This window comes from Oryctolagus cuniculus, chromosome 2, assembly GCF_051225735.1.
Source record: "Oryctolagus cuniculus isolate XC-2025 breed Fujian yellow rabbit chromosome 2, ASM5122573v1, whole genome shotgun sequence".
Lineage (NCBI taxonomy): Eukaryota > Metazoa > Chordata > Mammalia > Lagomorpha > Leporidae > Oryctolagus > Oryctolagus cuniculus.
In genome coordinates, this window is record NC_142868.1 from 135,519,972 (window position 1) to 135,537,359 (window position 17,388).

Genomic DNA, 17,388 nt, shown 5'->3' on the forward strand with positions numbered 1-17,388 from the left:
CTCCCTCTGCCCCAGCTGAAACCTAAGCCTACTTGAATCATTCTTTGCAACTTGAGGGGAGGGAGGGGCAAAGGAGGAAAGAAGTATGAAGACAGCTTTGACGGAAAGCAAGTATTTTAAATGGAGAGCAAGATGTGGACCTTAAACAGACCTATTTCTGTTAGTCAGGAAAAGCTGCCCTTTGTTCTGGTTCTCTTCCCGCCCCCCATTTATTTAGGTTTTTGAAAGTTCATTTCTTATCCTTCACAACGTGTAGCATTCCTTCACGTAGTAGTGTATGTTGCTCTTCTCCTTTCGCCTTTCTGTCGATGTGATTCTTTTTCATTAGTGCAGCAGAGAAAACACAGCTAGCTCAAAGCAACATGAGTCAGTGCATACTTTACATACCGCTATCCTCACAGCGCTCCTCTGGGTTCACTCCTAGTGTTCCTCACAGAGGGGAGCAGAGAGGAAAAATGATTTCTAAATTTTAGGCTGTGTTGGGGGTGGAGGTAAAGATTGTGAACTGAAGACCCATTTTGCTCTTTGATCATTTGTCTGTATATCAGGGTAGCAGGCAGTCAAGGGCTTAGGAAGACTTAACTGGATGCTGGTTTCAGAGGCCAAGAAGCAGGAGGGCTTGTGGGTCAGGGCACTGTAACGTGTTCACAGCTGATATAATGATGCCACAAGTTTCACAGAGAATAGGTTGGGTTGTAAATATTTGCTGAAGATGACAGAAAGGCCTTTGCCATCTCTCTCTGCTTTTTTAGTTTTCACAGATAACATTTGTCTTAGCTGATTAGTGACCAAGTATCTTTCTGTAAGTGCCCCTGTTGGCTTGTTTTCCAAAGATTCGTAGGAAAAATACTCCTTAATTTTACATATGCATATGTGCTATTTGTATGTTGGTTAATACTATTGTGAATATAATTTTTTAACGTTTTTCTGGTTTTCTTCTTTTGAAATTGTGTTTTGCTGTGTGGTATAGCCTCTGGTTTTCTGGCAAGATAAAAGAAATTTCCTGTTTTTTTTTTGGTAAGATAAAATAGGCTCTGGTTTTCTGGCAAGATAAATTTCCTTCAAATCCCAACATTGCAATCGAAGAGAGGAGACTGGAAAGATGCTTTAATGATGTGGTCATTTCAGACAAGAAAACCTCAAATTGCTTATACTTGCTGACCTTTTTTGTGTTATTAAAATGAAAATGAGTGTGTAAAGTTACAGTTTGTATAGAATTTTTTAATCCTACTTTTTCTTCAACAGCATGGTGCCCATCTGTCCATAAAATATTTTCCTTAGTAATCTGCATTGCTTGTTAACTCTTCTACAGGCTTGTTTTTCTTATTTTAAGTCAAATTATTCTTGGGCCATGGTGTAGGATCTTGAGCAGCTCTTACCATCAGTCTTTAGATTCACATAAAGGTTTGTTTTGCATGTTGAGAGAAAATACTGCACTATGAGGTAGTAGTAGAGACTTATTAATCTTTGCCCTTATGGATATGAAGCAGATGAACAGAATAGTTAATAAATTTGAACCAATATTTATTTTATGTCTTTGTTTATAAAGAAATTAATTTATTTGAGAGGCAGAGATAGAGTGTGCCCATTCACAAGTCCATTTCCCATAAACCCTCAATGGCTTGGATTATACTGGGTTCAGAGCTGGGAGCTGGGAATGCAATCCAGGGTTCCCACATGGACAGAAGGAACCTTATTATTTGAGCCATCATGTCTGCTTTCCAGGGCCATGTTAGCAGAAAGCTGGAGTCCAGGGCTGGAGCATGGAGGCCCTCTGATGTGGGATGCAGGTTTTAACCACTAGACTAAACACCTTCTGCAAACGTTTCTCTTTTTTCTTGCTAAATCCCTCTGTGCTTATGTCAACTGATTGCCTCCTGTTTTTAAGTTGAGGAAATCTAGGCCAAAGTAAATTGTGACTAACTCATTATAAAGTCACATAGCAAATCAGTTTTAGCACTGAGACTGGACTCCAGTTCTTAACTGAGGTTTTTTTTTTTTTTTTTTTTTAATTTTACTTTCTCTTTGGATGTCTAGGTTTAATTAAATACATTATTCACACTGTCATCTGCAGGTGTTACTTCTAGGTTTGACTTTTCCTTTCTTGTTCTTACTTTTCACATCGTCTCTCTTTCCTTCCTAGTATATTTTTATATTTAGCTTGTGTGCTATCTTATTTACTAATTCTTGTACCTTTCAGTTCCTTTTGTGTGGTAAGTTTTGTTTTTTATCAATGAAACTTGTTTTTTCTATCTAAACTACCAAGTTTGTTAGAAGACAGATTCAAGTCATCAATGTCACATTTCCACATCCAAGATATTTCTCTAAAGGCAGGTGCAGGGTCATTGCCTCCTGTTTCTTTTTTTGTCCTGTCCACCCTTGTGGGCTTTGTCCCAGCCTTGGTGTATGTCTTTTGTTAATACTATGAGTAAAATACCATTTAGAAGCTAGACCTGATTTTTTTTTTTTTTTTTGCTTAACATTTGTGTAGTAAAAAATGAATGCAGTTGCTGTTAATGTCTTTGTGTGAAATCTTTTCGGTTAATCTTCTGTTTCCAGGTACCTGGGGCCCAAGATTTGGTGGATTTCTCTCCTGTTTATCGATGTCTACATATATATTCTGTCCTGGTGAGTGTTTTTCTGGCTCTAACAAATATGTATATTGAATTCAAAATGCTGCTTTCTCATTTTTGGTAGCTTTTCTGTTTATTATTGAGAGTGAAGGATAAGAAGCAATTGTTGTTTATAGAATATTAATTATAAAAAATAATCATCATTAACTTGCTTCGTTAGTCTTTGGTTTTCCATGTGATATGCTCTACATGGTAATATTTCTATCTATCCTCAATAAATTACAGATTATAAATATAAATATTCAATAATATTCAGATTTATTTTTAAATTTTGGTAATATATTATTTAAACAAAAATACCTTTACACATTAAAGTAATATTTGTGGAAACTAGTTGCTGTTTTATTCCTGATGACAACTACTCCTTTTGTCGTAGAAAGTACGTGGTAATAGGAACATGTCTGGGAGGAAATATCATGAGTGTTAATGATATTTGGGGAAATGTCCACTTTCTTCCTGTTGGTGGTATATCTACTGGCAGGCACATAGAGTCATGGAGTGCTTACAAAAATTAAATATCAGTAAAGGCAAAATGATGAGAAAATCCACAGTTGATTTTTTTTTTTAAAGCAAAGTTTGGTGAAGCTTATATCAGATTGTTTTTATTATGCTCAAATATGTCTTATTGCCAAATTTGTTACTCATTTTCTTTCATCAAATATTTAACATAGTTCCACTTTGTCATAACTCTGGACAGTTTGGAACATGGTCTATGGACTTTATGGGCTGAAATATTTTGTAGTAGTCTCCATTAGTTTTAGAAAAGGCCTAGTAACTTCCTTTCCTCTCTCTCCTCCCACTTCCTGTTCATTTTCTCTTCCTCTTTCTCTCTTCCTTCTTTCTTCTCCAGTTCTCTCCACCTGATATTCCTTGTTATACAAAAATGGAGATGTATATAGTTTGAGTCAAGATATCTAAAACAAGTAGACAATTCTTTTCAATCTCAGATGTGGGGAATTTAATCTTTTACACCTCAAGTTATAACACTCTCATCATTTCACAAAGGACCCTCTTTTATTTTATTGAAGTATCTTTTTTTCTACCACTCTTTATCTACAAGCCCACTTATTTCTCAGCTCCAAGTATAGTAACACTGATATGTTTAATACGTGGTTGTGGGTGTTTCTGTGCTCTTGGAAAAAATGTAGTGATTTTGTGTATTCCATATGTTTCAGATTACTCAAATGGTATTGTGCTGTGGCTCTAGTCATACTTATATTTTCATTCAGCACTATTTTATCTATCGTGTTAGAGTCTGTATATCTGGTTCATTTCTTCCAGCTATTGCATGATAGTTAATTGGTGGTTTTTATTTGCTATTTTAATAACCTCCTACTTTAGTCGTCAACACTTAAAGTGTCTAACATTCTCCTGTAACAAATAGTATTTCCTTATGAATGTGTGTATAAGTTTTTATACCTTGGAGTGGAATTGGTGGATCATACGGTGTAGTTCTGAATTACATAATTCTTAATTGCATTAATTTATAATTTTTAGCTAGTGATATTGAATGGCATTTTTCAATTTTAATTTGTGTCTCTCATTACTGGTAACACTTGTGTTTCTGTTTATAGACTTACTAATCATTTAAGAGTTTTCTTATATAAAATACCTATTTTTTAACCGTTGTTCAGTGTTTGTGTTGGGTTTCTTTTGTTTTTCTCTTTATTGGAAAGAGAAATTTTAGAATTTCCATACATTGTTGATATTGACAATGTATGATTCCAATGTCTTCTTTTTCCCAATTTGTCACTGGATTTTAAACTATGTATATGTTATTTTTCATAAGACAAAAATTTTTAATTTTTATATAATCAGTTCCATCACTTTTAGCCTTACAGTTCATAGCTTTTGAGTCATGTTTTATCAAAAAAATCTCTCTATCCCAAGGTCACAGAATGTTCTCCTTATATTTCCTATAATATATTGTCATTCACATTTTTATGTTCATCTGTTTTGGACTTACTGTTGTGTATAGTATGAGGCATGGATGCAACCTTAATTTTTTTCTAAATGATGAGTTCAGTTTTACCAGTTTCATCTGTTATTTTGTAATCTGTATATCATCTAAATGATTCTGGTTAGTACCATTGGCATAGACTAAATTTCCATCATTATGTATGTTTGTTTTTCTGAACTCTTTTTTTCATTTTATTTGATTTTGTAACACATCTAAATATATGGTAAAAGAAGTCCCTTTTTATTTCTCTTCTTTTAAAGTCCCTTAGTTTGAAGACCATTTCCATACAATATACTTTAGAATCAGCTTAAGTTCATAAATAAAATCTCTTCTTGAATTTTGATTTGAATTGTTTGAGTTTACAGATAGATTTTGGGAAAAATTAACTCCTTAAAAGTGCTAAGTCATCCCATTCATGAAAATATAAGATCATTTTTCCCATAATTAAGAGTTTGTGGTTGTTTTGTTTTTAATTCTTACTTATTTATTTTCATTTTGTTTGAAAGGCAGACAGAGACCCAGAGAACTCTTCCACTCACTTGTTTATTCCTGAAATGCCTACAACAGCTAGAGCTAGGCCAGGTAGATGCCAGTAGCCCAGAACTCAATCCGGGTCTCACATGCGGGTGTCAGGAACCCAACACTCTGCTGCCTCCAAGGGTGCACATAAGCAGGAAGCTGGAATTGGAAGCAGTGCCAGGGCTCAAATCCAAGTGCTCTGATACCAATGCAGTATCCCAAGCAGCATCATAACCATTGTGCTAAATGCCTACCCCGAATAGGATCTTTAAAATTATTTAATTGAACTTCTTAAAAACCAATGTTAACAACCTCAAGGATTTTTTTGTTACATTAATAGTGACACAATGACAGCTTTTATGGCAGTTTCCTATTTTATTTTCTAATTATTTACTGCTGACATTGAGGAACACTGTTGTTATGTGTAAGTTGATTTTAAGTCTGGTAACCTTGCTCAGCTCTTCTAGCTATAGTAGTGTTTTTGGCTTAGGATAGGCTTTCTGTGTAGTCAACTGTATTATTTGCATATATTGACTTTTTTCTTTCTATTCATAAAACTCAGTGTTCTTTTCATTCTCTTACTGTATCCACCAGAATCATTTTTACTTTATTCATTAAGGTACTAGTGGATATTTGTGTCTGATTTCTAATTTTAAAGAGAATTCATGTAAAGTGTTTTAGTTGACTGATATTTATAGTAGATTTTGGTAATTTTAAAAATCTAATTATTCCTAGATTTCTGATACTTAAAAAACATAAATGAATATTGAGTTTTATTGCATTTGTTTTCCATATATATTAATATAATCCTGTGGATGTATCCTTTAGTTCAGAAACATGGTGAATCACATTGATGTATTTTTTCTGACATTAAATTATTCTTGCATTCTTTAGATAAACTTCACTTGATTAATATGTATTACTACTTTTGTATCATCCTGTAAAATGTAACTCCTTTTTTGGTGCTTTATTATTATTTTTTTGTATTTGTTTATTTGGTCACAACACAAGCCTGTAAGTTTCTGTTTTTGTGTGTTGTTCTTATGTGACTGAATTTATTTTATTATGTTATTTTAATCTAATTCTAGAGAGTTGATCATCTCTCCCTTTTTTCTATTTTGTGAAATGACTTATATAAGATAGAACTTATCTGTTCTTTTGAAAGTTGGGTAAAACTCACATATACAGTCATGAGAATTTTTCCTTGACTTCTTCCTTTCTCCCTTATTTTCTTCCATGCTTTAGGATTTTGTTTAGTCTCTTTAGTAGTATGTATGGAAATGGGGGTTCAGAGTTTTGTGTAAGGTAGATGTCCAGAAAATGAATCATATTTATTCACATCAAATTTCAAGGTTTATAGTAAGTTTCACAATTGAAATTGAAAACTCAAGTGGTTTTTCTGTTCAAATTATGCAGTCTATGGAAATGAATAGTTTTATGTTTGAAGTCATATTCTTGTTACCAACAGCAGTACTAGGCATGTTGTAGATACTAAGTAAATATTATTTGTATAAATAAATAAATAAATATATAGTAGCCAAAGACTAGTATGTCTGAACATTCATTGATTCAATTCTTATTATTCATTTACTTTTTCAATAAACACTGAATTGTACTTCTATATGAATTGTATTTGAAAAAGAGAAGATGTATACATAAATCAAGGATTTATGCTTTAAAATCATAACAATATGCCAGGAGAGATGTTAGGTTGCTGAATGATTATGACAGCACTATTTGTCATCATTGTATGTACTTTAGTATTTTTAAAAAAGGTTTATTTTATTTATTTGAAAGTCAGAGTTACATAGAGAGGGAGAGACAGAGAGCGAGGTCTTCCATCTGCTAGTTCACTCCCCAAATACCCACATCAGATGGGGCTGGGCCAGGCCAGACCAAAGCCAGGAGCCAGGAGTTTCTTCTGGCTCTCCCACTTTTCCCAAGCCATTATCAGGGAGCTGGATTGGAAGTCAGGACTTGAACCCACGGCCATATGGGATGCTGGCCTTGCAGGCAGAGGCTTAACCTGCTACACCATAATGCCAGCCCCTATACTTTAGTTTTTATAAACTGAATTATGATGTTATGATATTTTATTTGAAGTGAGAATTCTAATAGTGATTCATAGGTGTGTTGAAATAATTTATTGCGCATTTACAAGCTGTATAATCTAGCTTAGCTTTCTTGTGTATGAAACAGTATAATAACTAGCTGCTTAGAGCAGTCACAGATACTGAATGAAGAATGCCTGAATGCCTGACACATAATTGCCACTTAATAAGTGCCCATTGTCTAATGGGAATTATATATCTGATGCTGATGGTTAGTCACATCATTGGCATTGTTAAAAAATAGATGGGGTAAAGTATAGACATGTAAATAGGGATTCTACTCTTTGTCATCAAACTTTACATTTAAAAAAATATATTTTTAAGGTATAAAGACTATGTAGTCGTATTAAACTGTGTGGAAGTTATAATGTATTGGTAGTTTGAGATCATAGGCTCTAGAAAAGCAAGAAGACCTTCAACTTTTCATTTAAAAATAAATCCTACACAGTGGTGTTCTGTGATGGTAAAATAGTTGATCTTCATAAATTTTTTACAGTTGTTTATATAGCAGAAACAGGTTTCTATCCCATTCACAGCGTTTCCTTCTTTTGAAAAGGTACAACTACTGGTAGGAGCTCATTTCTGTTCTTTGAGATATATGTCTATGTTCAAGGATTTTAGATAATGACTGACATATCTACTTTGCTACTGGAAAGGCCAGGCATGTATATCTTTTAGTGCTGACTCTTCAGAGTTTTCTGGGGACTGCAGTCTGTCACTTCTGTATTTCCTTATTCTCAAGTCACTAATTTGTATTATTTCATAGGAAAGGATATTTAAAAATGGATTACTTAAATGAATATAAGGTTTTTATTATTTTTAGTATAGTTAATAATAATGTTAGGACTTAAGAACAGAGATTTGAAGAATGGAGAAGGGAGCATCAAGGAGAAAATAAGTCATACTTCTGTTCCTTCTCATTCCAACACTTGTTCCCACTTTTTCACTTTTCATTCTCTCATCAACCCAGTATCTTCTCTTCACATCACAACCTTGAATCTGTATCTTATTCGACCTTTGACTTTGTTGATGATTTTCATCTTACAACTCTCAGTCTGTTTGTCTTCTTTTTCAATATATTCTTCTTCATAGTCTTTGTGGGCTTTGCTCATTTGTATCCCTCACAGCTCACAGGATTCAACATTTGTCCCACTTCTTTTCTTTTTCTTTTTCTTTTTCTTTTTTTTTTTTTTTTTTGGCCTTTCTTAAATGATATAATCTACTCTCCTGGTTTGAAGTGTTCATGACTTCCAAATCTGTACCTTCACTCTCAGCTTTTCCTAGAGCTTTAAACTTGTGTATGGAATTGTCCACGTAACCTAACCTTCTGGATATTCCTTAGGTAGTACAAACTGTTTCACTGTGTGTCTTAAAATGAACCCATTACCTTTTGCCTGCCCCCCAGTCCAGTTTGCTTCTCCTAAATTTCTAGTGATCTCAGGTAATAGCAGCAGCATCCATCTGATTACCATCCAGAAACCAAAGCTCTTTGCAATCCCATGTGCAGACCTGCCAGTCTTTCCTCTTAAATAGAGTTTTACTCAATGTCGTCCTCCCCTATCCTGTAATTATTGTCCTAGTTCAGATTTTTACCCGAATTACTGAAAGCAGTCTCCTGATCTGTTATTTCTTCTTTAATATGTTAAGCCTTTAACTCAGCTCTCATTATATTTATGCTAGTCTCTCTAACATATAAGTGTATGTTATCTATTTGAATTCCATAATTGGTCATCTACAGTGTAAAATATAGAAGTGTGAATGACATAAAATTATGTAGAAATATGGACTATCTCACTTGTCCTGTTGGTCATATTTTTTGCTACTTATCACCTTGCTTTAATATGCGAAAAGCATCTAGTTCTTTGAATGTGCCAGGCTACTTTATGCTTATCATTATTACCTCATGCTAGTCCTTCTGCCTGAATTTTTCAGTTTGCTGATATTTACATGTTTTATACTAATGTCCTTCCACAAATTTTCCTGATATTCCAGGCTGAGGTCAGCAAAACTCTTCCTCCTTCACACTATTATAGGATCCAATGCATATTATGTTAGTGCTTACTGTATTATATCATCATATTCTAAATGTGTTATTTTTCCTTAATAGATTGTAAGCTCTTTTAGGGCAGGTATCACATTTATCCATTTTTTAAAGAAATAATCCCTAACACTTAGTATTAGTAGCATATAATACCCAATAAATATTTGCTTTTGATTTTGAAAGATAACTACCCTCGTTTTGACCTACAGATGAATCCAGTGTTTTAGTCTCAGGCAGTGTTGTACAATACCAGGGTTGGAACTTATACAAGGGAAAACAGTCCTATTGATGTCCAACGGAAGGATCATAACATAAGTAACAAAAAGTTCTAATATTTTGTCATTTACAATAGTGTTTATCTGAACTTTTGGCCTGGAGGATAACAAGGCACACTTTGAATAAACATGGCAATATTTATTATTTTTAGTGAAACCGACCTTCCATTCACCCCCCTTTTATGACTGTGCTGCTTATAAATTCCCAAAGGATTATTTGAAAAATCCTACTTATATCTGCCAGCCTTATCAGTAGGGCAGGAGTTCACGTATTGTAACAGGAGGTCAGATTTCGGTCATGGTCTTATAGATGGGGCCAAGCACCTGTAAATTCTTCCTTTGGTGACTAAAGTGAAGTACAATATCAAACAGGCAGTGAGACTTTTCTAGGAAGTGCTGAACTTTGGCAGGAAGGGCAAACTTTGGCAGGGGGAGGGGAGGAAAGAAAGTGAACAAGGGTCAGATAGTGGTTAATTGAGTCTTTGTTCCTTGATATAATAATGCAATGGAAGTGTGTGGGGTAACGGTAGGTATATTTTATGGAATTGTTTTAATAATTCTTAGTGGTTTGAATCTTCACATACAGTTTAGAAGTGAGTAGGTAGGGAATAGGAAATAAAGGATATATTGTAGTCATTAAAGAAAAAATTTCTTAAGGAAAAACAACAAACAAAAAATTCTATTAAGTAAATGAGGAATAGTAATAATTGTCTCAATTTCTTTACATAATGTAGTGGTAATTATAAAGGTAGATGGACTATCTTATGAAGATAGAAACTAGTCTGTCCTGAATATTTTGAAAAATTTTATTGACCCAATATTGTCTACCATATATATAGACAAACATTTGTATTGCTTTAAGCTCATTTATACGCTGCTTCTGAATCTTCTGCAAGTTCACTGCTTACCCACTCTTCTATCACTGGAATGCCTGTGTACACTCTATGTAACTCTATGTAACACCCTGGGTGCTACTTAGAGAGGCTAGAAGAGCCAACCAGTAAATATGACCATACCTGTCATGTGTGGGTCTTATTTTTGATTGTATCTTCTTAGTATCTTTGTCTCCAATGATTTACATTATATATTCATTTAGCAAATTCAATTCCTAGATTAAAATAATGTTGACACAAATGTACAACTGTGAGTTAGACACGTTTCTGCATGTGTTTTACACTACAATAAAAATTTTAAAGATTTCTGACAGAAGATACTTGAGAAAGCTCATGGAAAAGTGGACATAAAAGATAAGTTTATTTTGGTACAAAAATTTTTGAAAATATGTAGTTTTTTCATAAATGCATTTCTATGAACTTTTTGAAGACTTCTTACATGAATTTTTTATAAGTGGCAAGTCCTCAGTATTACATGAATTATAATAACCTCAGTTGTATTTAATACTCCTCCAGCTTAATACTTAAGCTGTAAAATAGACTAACATCAATGGGAATGTTGTCATCATTACAAAGATCATAGCAAATGCAATATTTCTCTTATGTTTTCTTGCACAGGAGACCTCTGAGAATTTGATGAAAGCTATGATTTCTTTCGCCAGACAAAATGCACACATGTACATGCGTGTGATATTTTGCATAGAATAGCAGAGGCTTCCCCAATTCCCTGTACCTTGTCCTGAGTCCCATAAGAATCCCTCTTCTAAATGCAAGTAAAGGCTAAGTCAGGTGTCAGATACCTAATGACTGCAAACCTATATCCCAGAATAGCTTACCCCAGTTTCATTTGTGTACCTTTTCTTGTATGTCTCCTAAGAACTCCCTACCACCTTGTCTTTTTCATAATTTGGAAGTCTTGCCAAAATCTAAATTTAAAAGCGTATTTCAAAGTGACCGTATTTTGGTGTCATAAATCTATTCCCTGGACAGCCATTATGCATGGTGAGCTGTGACCTATTTTTCTGTTAGGAATAAGTTAATTTCAGCAGCTAAATGGAAAGGTTTGTCTCTTGAATTGTTCTACTTAGAATGGTCCAGAGCAGAGATTTAGAAATAATTATGAAAACTGTTAATTAGTAATTGATCCAAAAGTAACTGTTAAATTTCAGAATATTTTGCTGATTGGCTCTTAGTAATATTTCTTCTTAAAGACTTGGCTATCATTGGGAGAAGTGAATCAGCAGTAGAGCTATTATTTACCCACAATCTCATCACAATCCTTCATGGCTGCTGTAGGGGTGGAGGATGGAATAGAGTAGGGTGGGCAGGAATCTTCCTGGAACATGTTCCTTCCACTCTTAATCTGAGGATTTCTGCTGGTATGTCTGCACTGGCGGCTGGGAGAAACTACAAAAACCATGGTCATGTAACAACAGATAATAGCAAGAAGAAGATTTGGAGAATGGAAACAGGAACAGATACACACTGTCTTAATGATAGATTCTCCGAAGTGTTAGGGGAGCTTCTTAAGGAAGTTAAAGAACTTTAATGGCAATTGGCTATTGTATGAAAACACTTAGGAAGGAAATATTTGAATCGTCTAAGACATTACTGGACCTTTCAGTTCAAGCAAAATGATTACTTGTAGCATCCTCAAGGTTAGACTTCTTGATCCTTTTGAATTGTGTAACTGGAATTGTTGTTTTTATATATTTGAAATAATATCATCTTGGATTTCAAAGTAGTTTGCAGTGCAGTGTCGTAGTGCTTCACAGATTGGACTACATTAAATGGGTGACTTAGTCATGTGGTGGAGAGGAGGAGGGCTTCTCACTGGGTGCTCTGACTCATGCCATGAAGGAGTTCCTTTCATGGCACCAGAATGAAGACTTTCAGGATTTTCTTCTTGCATTTTTCTCAGAAGGCATTGTAGCTGTCTAATAATCAAATAACTTTAGTAGTAAGAATTAGGACACATATTTAATGTAAATATTGGGTGTATTTTGATAGCTTATTGCTTTCTTAAAGAAAATGATTTTTTAAAGAAAAGTAGTGAAATATTTCTGTTGTATGTTGATATTAAGATGGTTGGCCGGCGCCGCGGCTCACTAGGCTAATCCTCCGCCTTGCAGCGCTGGCACACCGGGTTCTAGTTCCGGTCGGGGCGCCGGATTCTGTCCCGGTTGCCCTTCTTCCAGGCCAGCTCTCTGCTGTGGCCAGGGAGTACAGTGGAGGATGGCCCAAGTGCTTGGGCCCTGCACCCCATGGGAGACCAGGAGAAGCACCTGGCTCCTGCCATCGGTTCAGCACGGTGCGCCGGCTGCAGCACACCGGCTGCGGCAGCCATTGGAGGGTGAACCAACGGCAAAGGAAGACCTTTCTCTCTCTCTCTCTCTCACTGTCCACTCTGCCTGTCAAAAAAATAAAAAAATAAATAAAAATAAAAATAAAAAAAGATATTAAGATGGTAGATTGGCAAATGAAAAAGAACTCATACATTAGTCTCACAGATTTGCTAACACTTCTCACTAACCATTGATCTGATGGTGCATTTTAATAAACAAATAGAGCTGTGGCTGGCTTTATAAATTTTCTTTAAAATTCATAGTATTTCCAATAGTAGACTACTTTTTTGAGAGCCATTCCACTGTTGGAACTGTTGAAAACTAATCCGTGATTTGAAGTCTTTGAATGTTTCACCAATTATTAAATGAGCATTTAAATACTGATTTAGCTATAAACAGTTCATTTACTATTCCTATGCTAGATATTAAGGCAAAGGACAAATGCCTCTATGCACAATTTGAGGTGCTTAGACTTGTGAATACATTTTTTCTGATTTGATATTTCTTATTTGTTATGGACTGAGGGAAACAATACTTCTTTTGTCAGTGATAAGAAATTGGAAACTCTGCCCCAGCATTGCCAGAGATAACAGAGCTTACTGATCCACATTTCCTTAAAGTTGCTCCTGTAGCTTTATTTCAGGGGAACACTGTCTCATCAATAAAAAAGTAAAAATAAAAAGGAAGGGGTCCCTGTTTCAGTTGTCTTGAAGGTCTGTATACTGTATTGCCCTCTTGGGCTTTTCACAGTTCACGTTAGTATGTTCAAGTGTGTATTGAGTAGATCTACAAATATAACAAAACCAAACCAAAACCTGTTAATCCTTAATTTAGTCTGCATGTCCTAACGCTCTGAGAGATACAGAGATGACTGGACACTTTACTCTCAAAAAGTTCTCACTTTACTGGGCCTAAAGAAAATCTGCTTTGCAAGAGACCTGAAGGTGACTTGATTTTTTAAAATATCTGTCGTGTTTGAAATATATAAATGTTCTTTGGTAAACAGGACAAGAGCATTGAAACTTTAATGGAAAAATTTTCCTGTGAACAGTAATTTGAAGTAAGTAGGTACCATTTTCAAGTCTTTTGGGATAGCATTGGTTTTACAGAGGAATTCAGATATTTTGTATTTGAAATTTGTTTTTTAAGAAGTTCAGGTGACTTTAATATTTCTGGACCCTATTCTTCCTGATACTTTTTATCACTAGTACTTTACTTTTATATTAAGTGGACTTTATTTTCCCTCTCAAAATATTCATCTGCTTTACTACACTGAGACGAGGGTATGTTGCACCCTTGGGCAGCCAACTTAGTACAAGTACCATTCAAAAAGAGCTGGAAGCTTTCTGGTTTGTTTCCATGGTGATCTCAAGTACTTGTGAGCAGTAAGAACATATTTTAAGTATTTTCTCCAGAGGTTTGTTTTTTTTTTTTTTAAATGTGGAAATTTTTGCCCTGAAATATTTGGTAGTTTCTAGTCCATTTCTGATACTTAACAGGTTGCCTCATCAGTCTCCTGCCATATCTTACTGCCTCCTGATTTCACTGACACACTAGTGCCTGGTGAGGTTAGATAGGCAAAAACACTGCATAGATCATAGAAAAAAGCTGAGGGTGAGATACCTTGTGCACTGCATTGATAAGGACACAGGAAAAGCCATTTATAGTGATAACTTTCCTGCAGTATGGGCTAATGGGCCCTGGTTTGTAGTAGCTGTAATCTAACTTCTTATAATTGTCATAGTGCTCTTTTAACCTGATGACCTTATTACCCATGGGCATACATATCATTTGGCCTTGAATAAAACAAGAGGGGAAAAAAATGAGAGTGAGGTCTTTTTAAAAAAAGTTTTCTTGATGTGCTTGCATTCATTTTTCAAAATACTTGCTTTGGAATATTTAAACTTGTCACGTGCGCTTACTTGTATTTTAACAATAATATCTCACCTAAACAACTTTAGATACCACAATAATATGATTCTTTTTTGAGCTCTGACAAATCAACACGAACTGATTTTCCCAGTAGCACCTAGCAATCATTATAAGTAATTTTAATCTTATCAAAACTGTGCTTAAAATATGTGCTCTAGTTTCTCGTTGTTCTCAGAATTCAGTAAATTTCTTCATGTGGTCTCTGTAGCCTTCCATTTGCTATTCTTGGCATAGTCTCTCAGCCCATGGCTCCTTCCTGCTCTCTGCCTGTGCCCTGCATACACTGCGTGTGCTCTCACAATGACACTGGTGTGTGGGCAGTTCCCCTTCCTCAAGCATACTTCTCATCTTCTTTCCTCTTCCTGTCCCTTCTGAATTATACTGCAATTCTCCCATTAGCACGACTTCTGGATTGGGCATTTGTAGCCTTCTATTGCTTGTCACAGATTCACAAACATCCAGTTGGATCTCTGACACTTTTTCTTCTTTTCTTATTTCTACATTTTTCTTTCTATAACTTGTTTTTATTATAATAGCCGAGTGTATTTATTTAAAAAAAATTTTTTTTTGACAGGCAGAGTGGACAGTGAGAGAGACAGAGAGAAAGGTCTTCCTTTTGCCGTTGGTTCACCCTCCAATGGCCGCCACGGCCGGTGCGCTGCGGCCGGCGCACCGCGCTGATCCGATGGCAGGAGCCAGGTACTTATCCTGGTCTCCCATGGGGTGCAGGGCCCAAGCACTTGGGCCATCCTCCACTGCACTCCCTGGCCACAACAGAGAGCTGGCCTGGAAGAGGGGCAACCGGGACAGAATCCGGCACCCCGACCGGGACTAGAACCCGGTGTGCCGGCGATGCAAGGCGGAGGATTAGCCTAGTGAGCCACGGCGCCGGCCTATTTTAAAATTTTTAAGTTTTCTTTTGGCTTACCTAAAGTGATTTGTATCCTAGATATCTAGCTTAATACCTTGTCCCAATAGTTTTGAATATCACAAGTTGGGGCCATTAATAACTGTAGCCAGAGCCTGGTGATCTAAACAATAAGAGGTCATATAGGGGAGAAAGGAATTTCCTATTGTCTCATAGGGGAGTTAAGTCATTCAGAGAGTTATGTAAGCTGCAAGTACCAAAATGATCTTACCAGAAGCGAGTGCCATAGCTGAAGGTCATTCATGATGTTTGGTGTGACTTTTGCAGGAGTTCAGATTGATTGCCTGTAACCAAAACTCACTAAAATGATTTAAACAAATAGAGAAGAGTTTTTTTTTAAACAATAATTCGACAGTATTTCTAGATCTAAGCAGCTTACTGTGTTTTTTTTTTTTTTTTTTTTTTTTTTTTTTTTTTTTTGACAGGTAGAGTTGTAGACAGTGAGAGAAAGAGACAGAGAGAAAGGTCCCCCCTCCACTGGTTAACTCCCCAAATGGCTGCTACAGCCGGCACTGCACTGATCTGAAGCCAGGAGCCAGGCGCTTCCTCCTGGTCTCCGATGCAGGTGCAGGGGCCCAAGCACCTGGGCCATCATTCACTGCCCTCCCGGGCCACAGCAGAGAGCTGGACTGGAAGAGGAGCAACCGGGACTTGAACCCGCTGTCTATATGGGATGCTGGTGCAACAGGCGGAGGATTAACCAAGTGAGCCATGGCGCCGGCCAGCAGCTTACTGTTGATATGGTTGCTCTACTTTGTCATCCAAGGCCTAGATTCTTCTTCTTCTTCTTCCTTCTTCCTTCTTTCTTCTTTCTTCTTTCTTCTTTTTTGACAAGCAGGGTTAGACAGTGAGAGAGAGAGACAGAGAGAAAGGCCTTCCTTTCTGTTGGTTCACCCCCCAAGTCACCACTACGACCGGTGTGTTGCGGCCAGCGTGCTGCGCCGATCCGAAGCCAGGAGCCAGGTGCTTCCTCCTGGTCTCCCATGTGGGTGCAGGGCCCAAGCACTTGGGCCATCATCCACTGCACTCCCGGGCCACAGCGGAGAGCTGGACTGGAAGAGGAGCGACCAAGACAGAATCCGGCACCCCAACCAGGACTAGAACCCGGTGTGCTGGCGCCGCAGGTGGAGGATTAGCCAAGTGAGCTATGGCGCTGGCCAAGGCCTCGATTCTTTTAGTAATTCCAGTCCTCTGTCTTTTGCACATAGCTTTTGTTCTTAGGCTTGCAAGAATATTGCATCTTTACATTTCAGAAAGAAAATGGGTTGGGGAAGCCAAAGCAAAAAGCTGTGTTCCATGTGAATTTAATTTTATTCATCAAGGAAGAAGTAGTCAACATACTGAATTATTTTAAAAACAATTAAAACTAGAGAACTGAAATATCTACAGGCTTACTCACCACAGCATTGTGTTTTTTAAAGATTAGAGACAAATCAGATAAACCAAATCCTGACCCACATACGTCATTCAACTTTTCACAGTCTCAATTTTCCCATTTTTGAAAGTGAAAATAATAGTTTTCATCTAACTTTATTTCTGTGATAATGAAATCAAAGAATATACATAAAAGCACTTACCCTGGAATGTACTAAATCTCAGAGATATTTCTTCTTTCAACCTGCACATATTCTGCCCATGCCCCAGTCAGCAAATATTCACATTATAAAAAGGATGTGTTAAGAATGCAGTGAGGAAAGAATAAGGAAGCAGCAATGAGACTACTATATGTGTAGAAAGAGAGACACAGAAGA

The 17,388-nt window shown here is 36.3% G+C and overlaps 1 protein-coding gene across 2 annotated transcripts in view; it reads left to right on the forward strand.

Moving 5' to 3' along the window:
- EXOC6B (exocyst complex component 6B) overlaps positions 1-17,388 on the forward strand; it is a 683,510-nt gene that overhangs the window by 292,846 nt on the left and 373,276 nt on the right. For both annotated transcript variants that reach the window (XM_002709766.6, XM_089327552.1), the window contains exon 8: positions 2,560-2,628. In XM_002709766.6, coding sequence (XP_002709812.1) covers positions 2,560-2,628 — 69 coding nt within the window. The remainder of the gene's footprint in view (positions 1-2,559; positions 2,629-17,388) is intronic.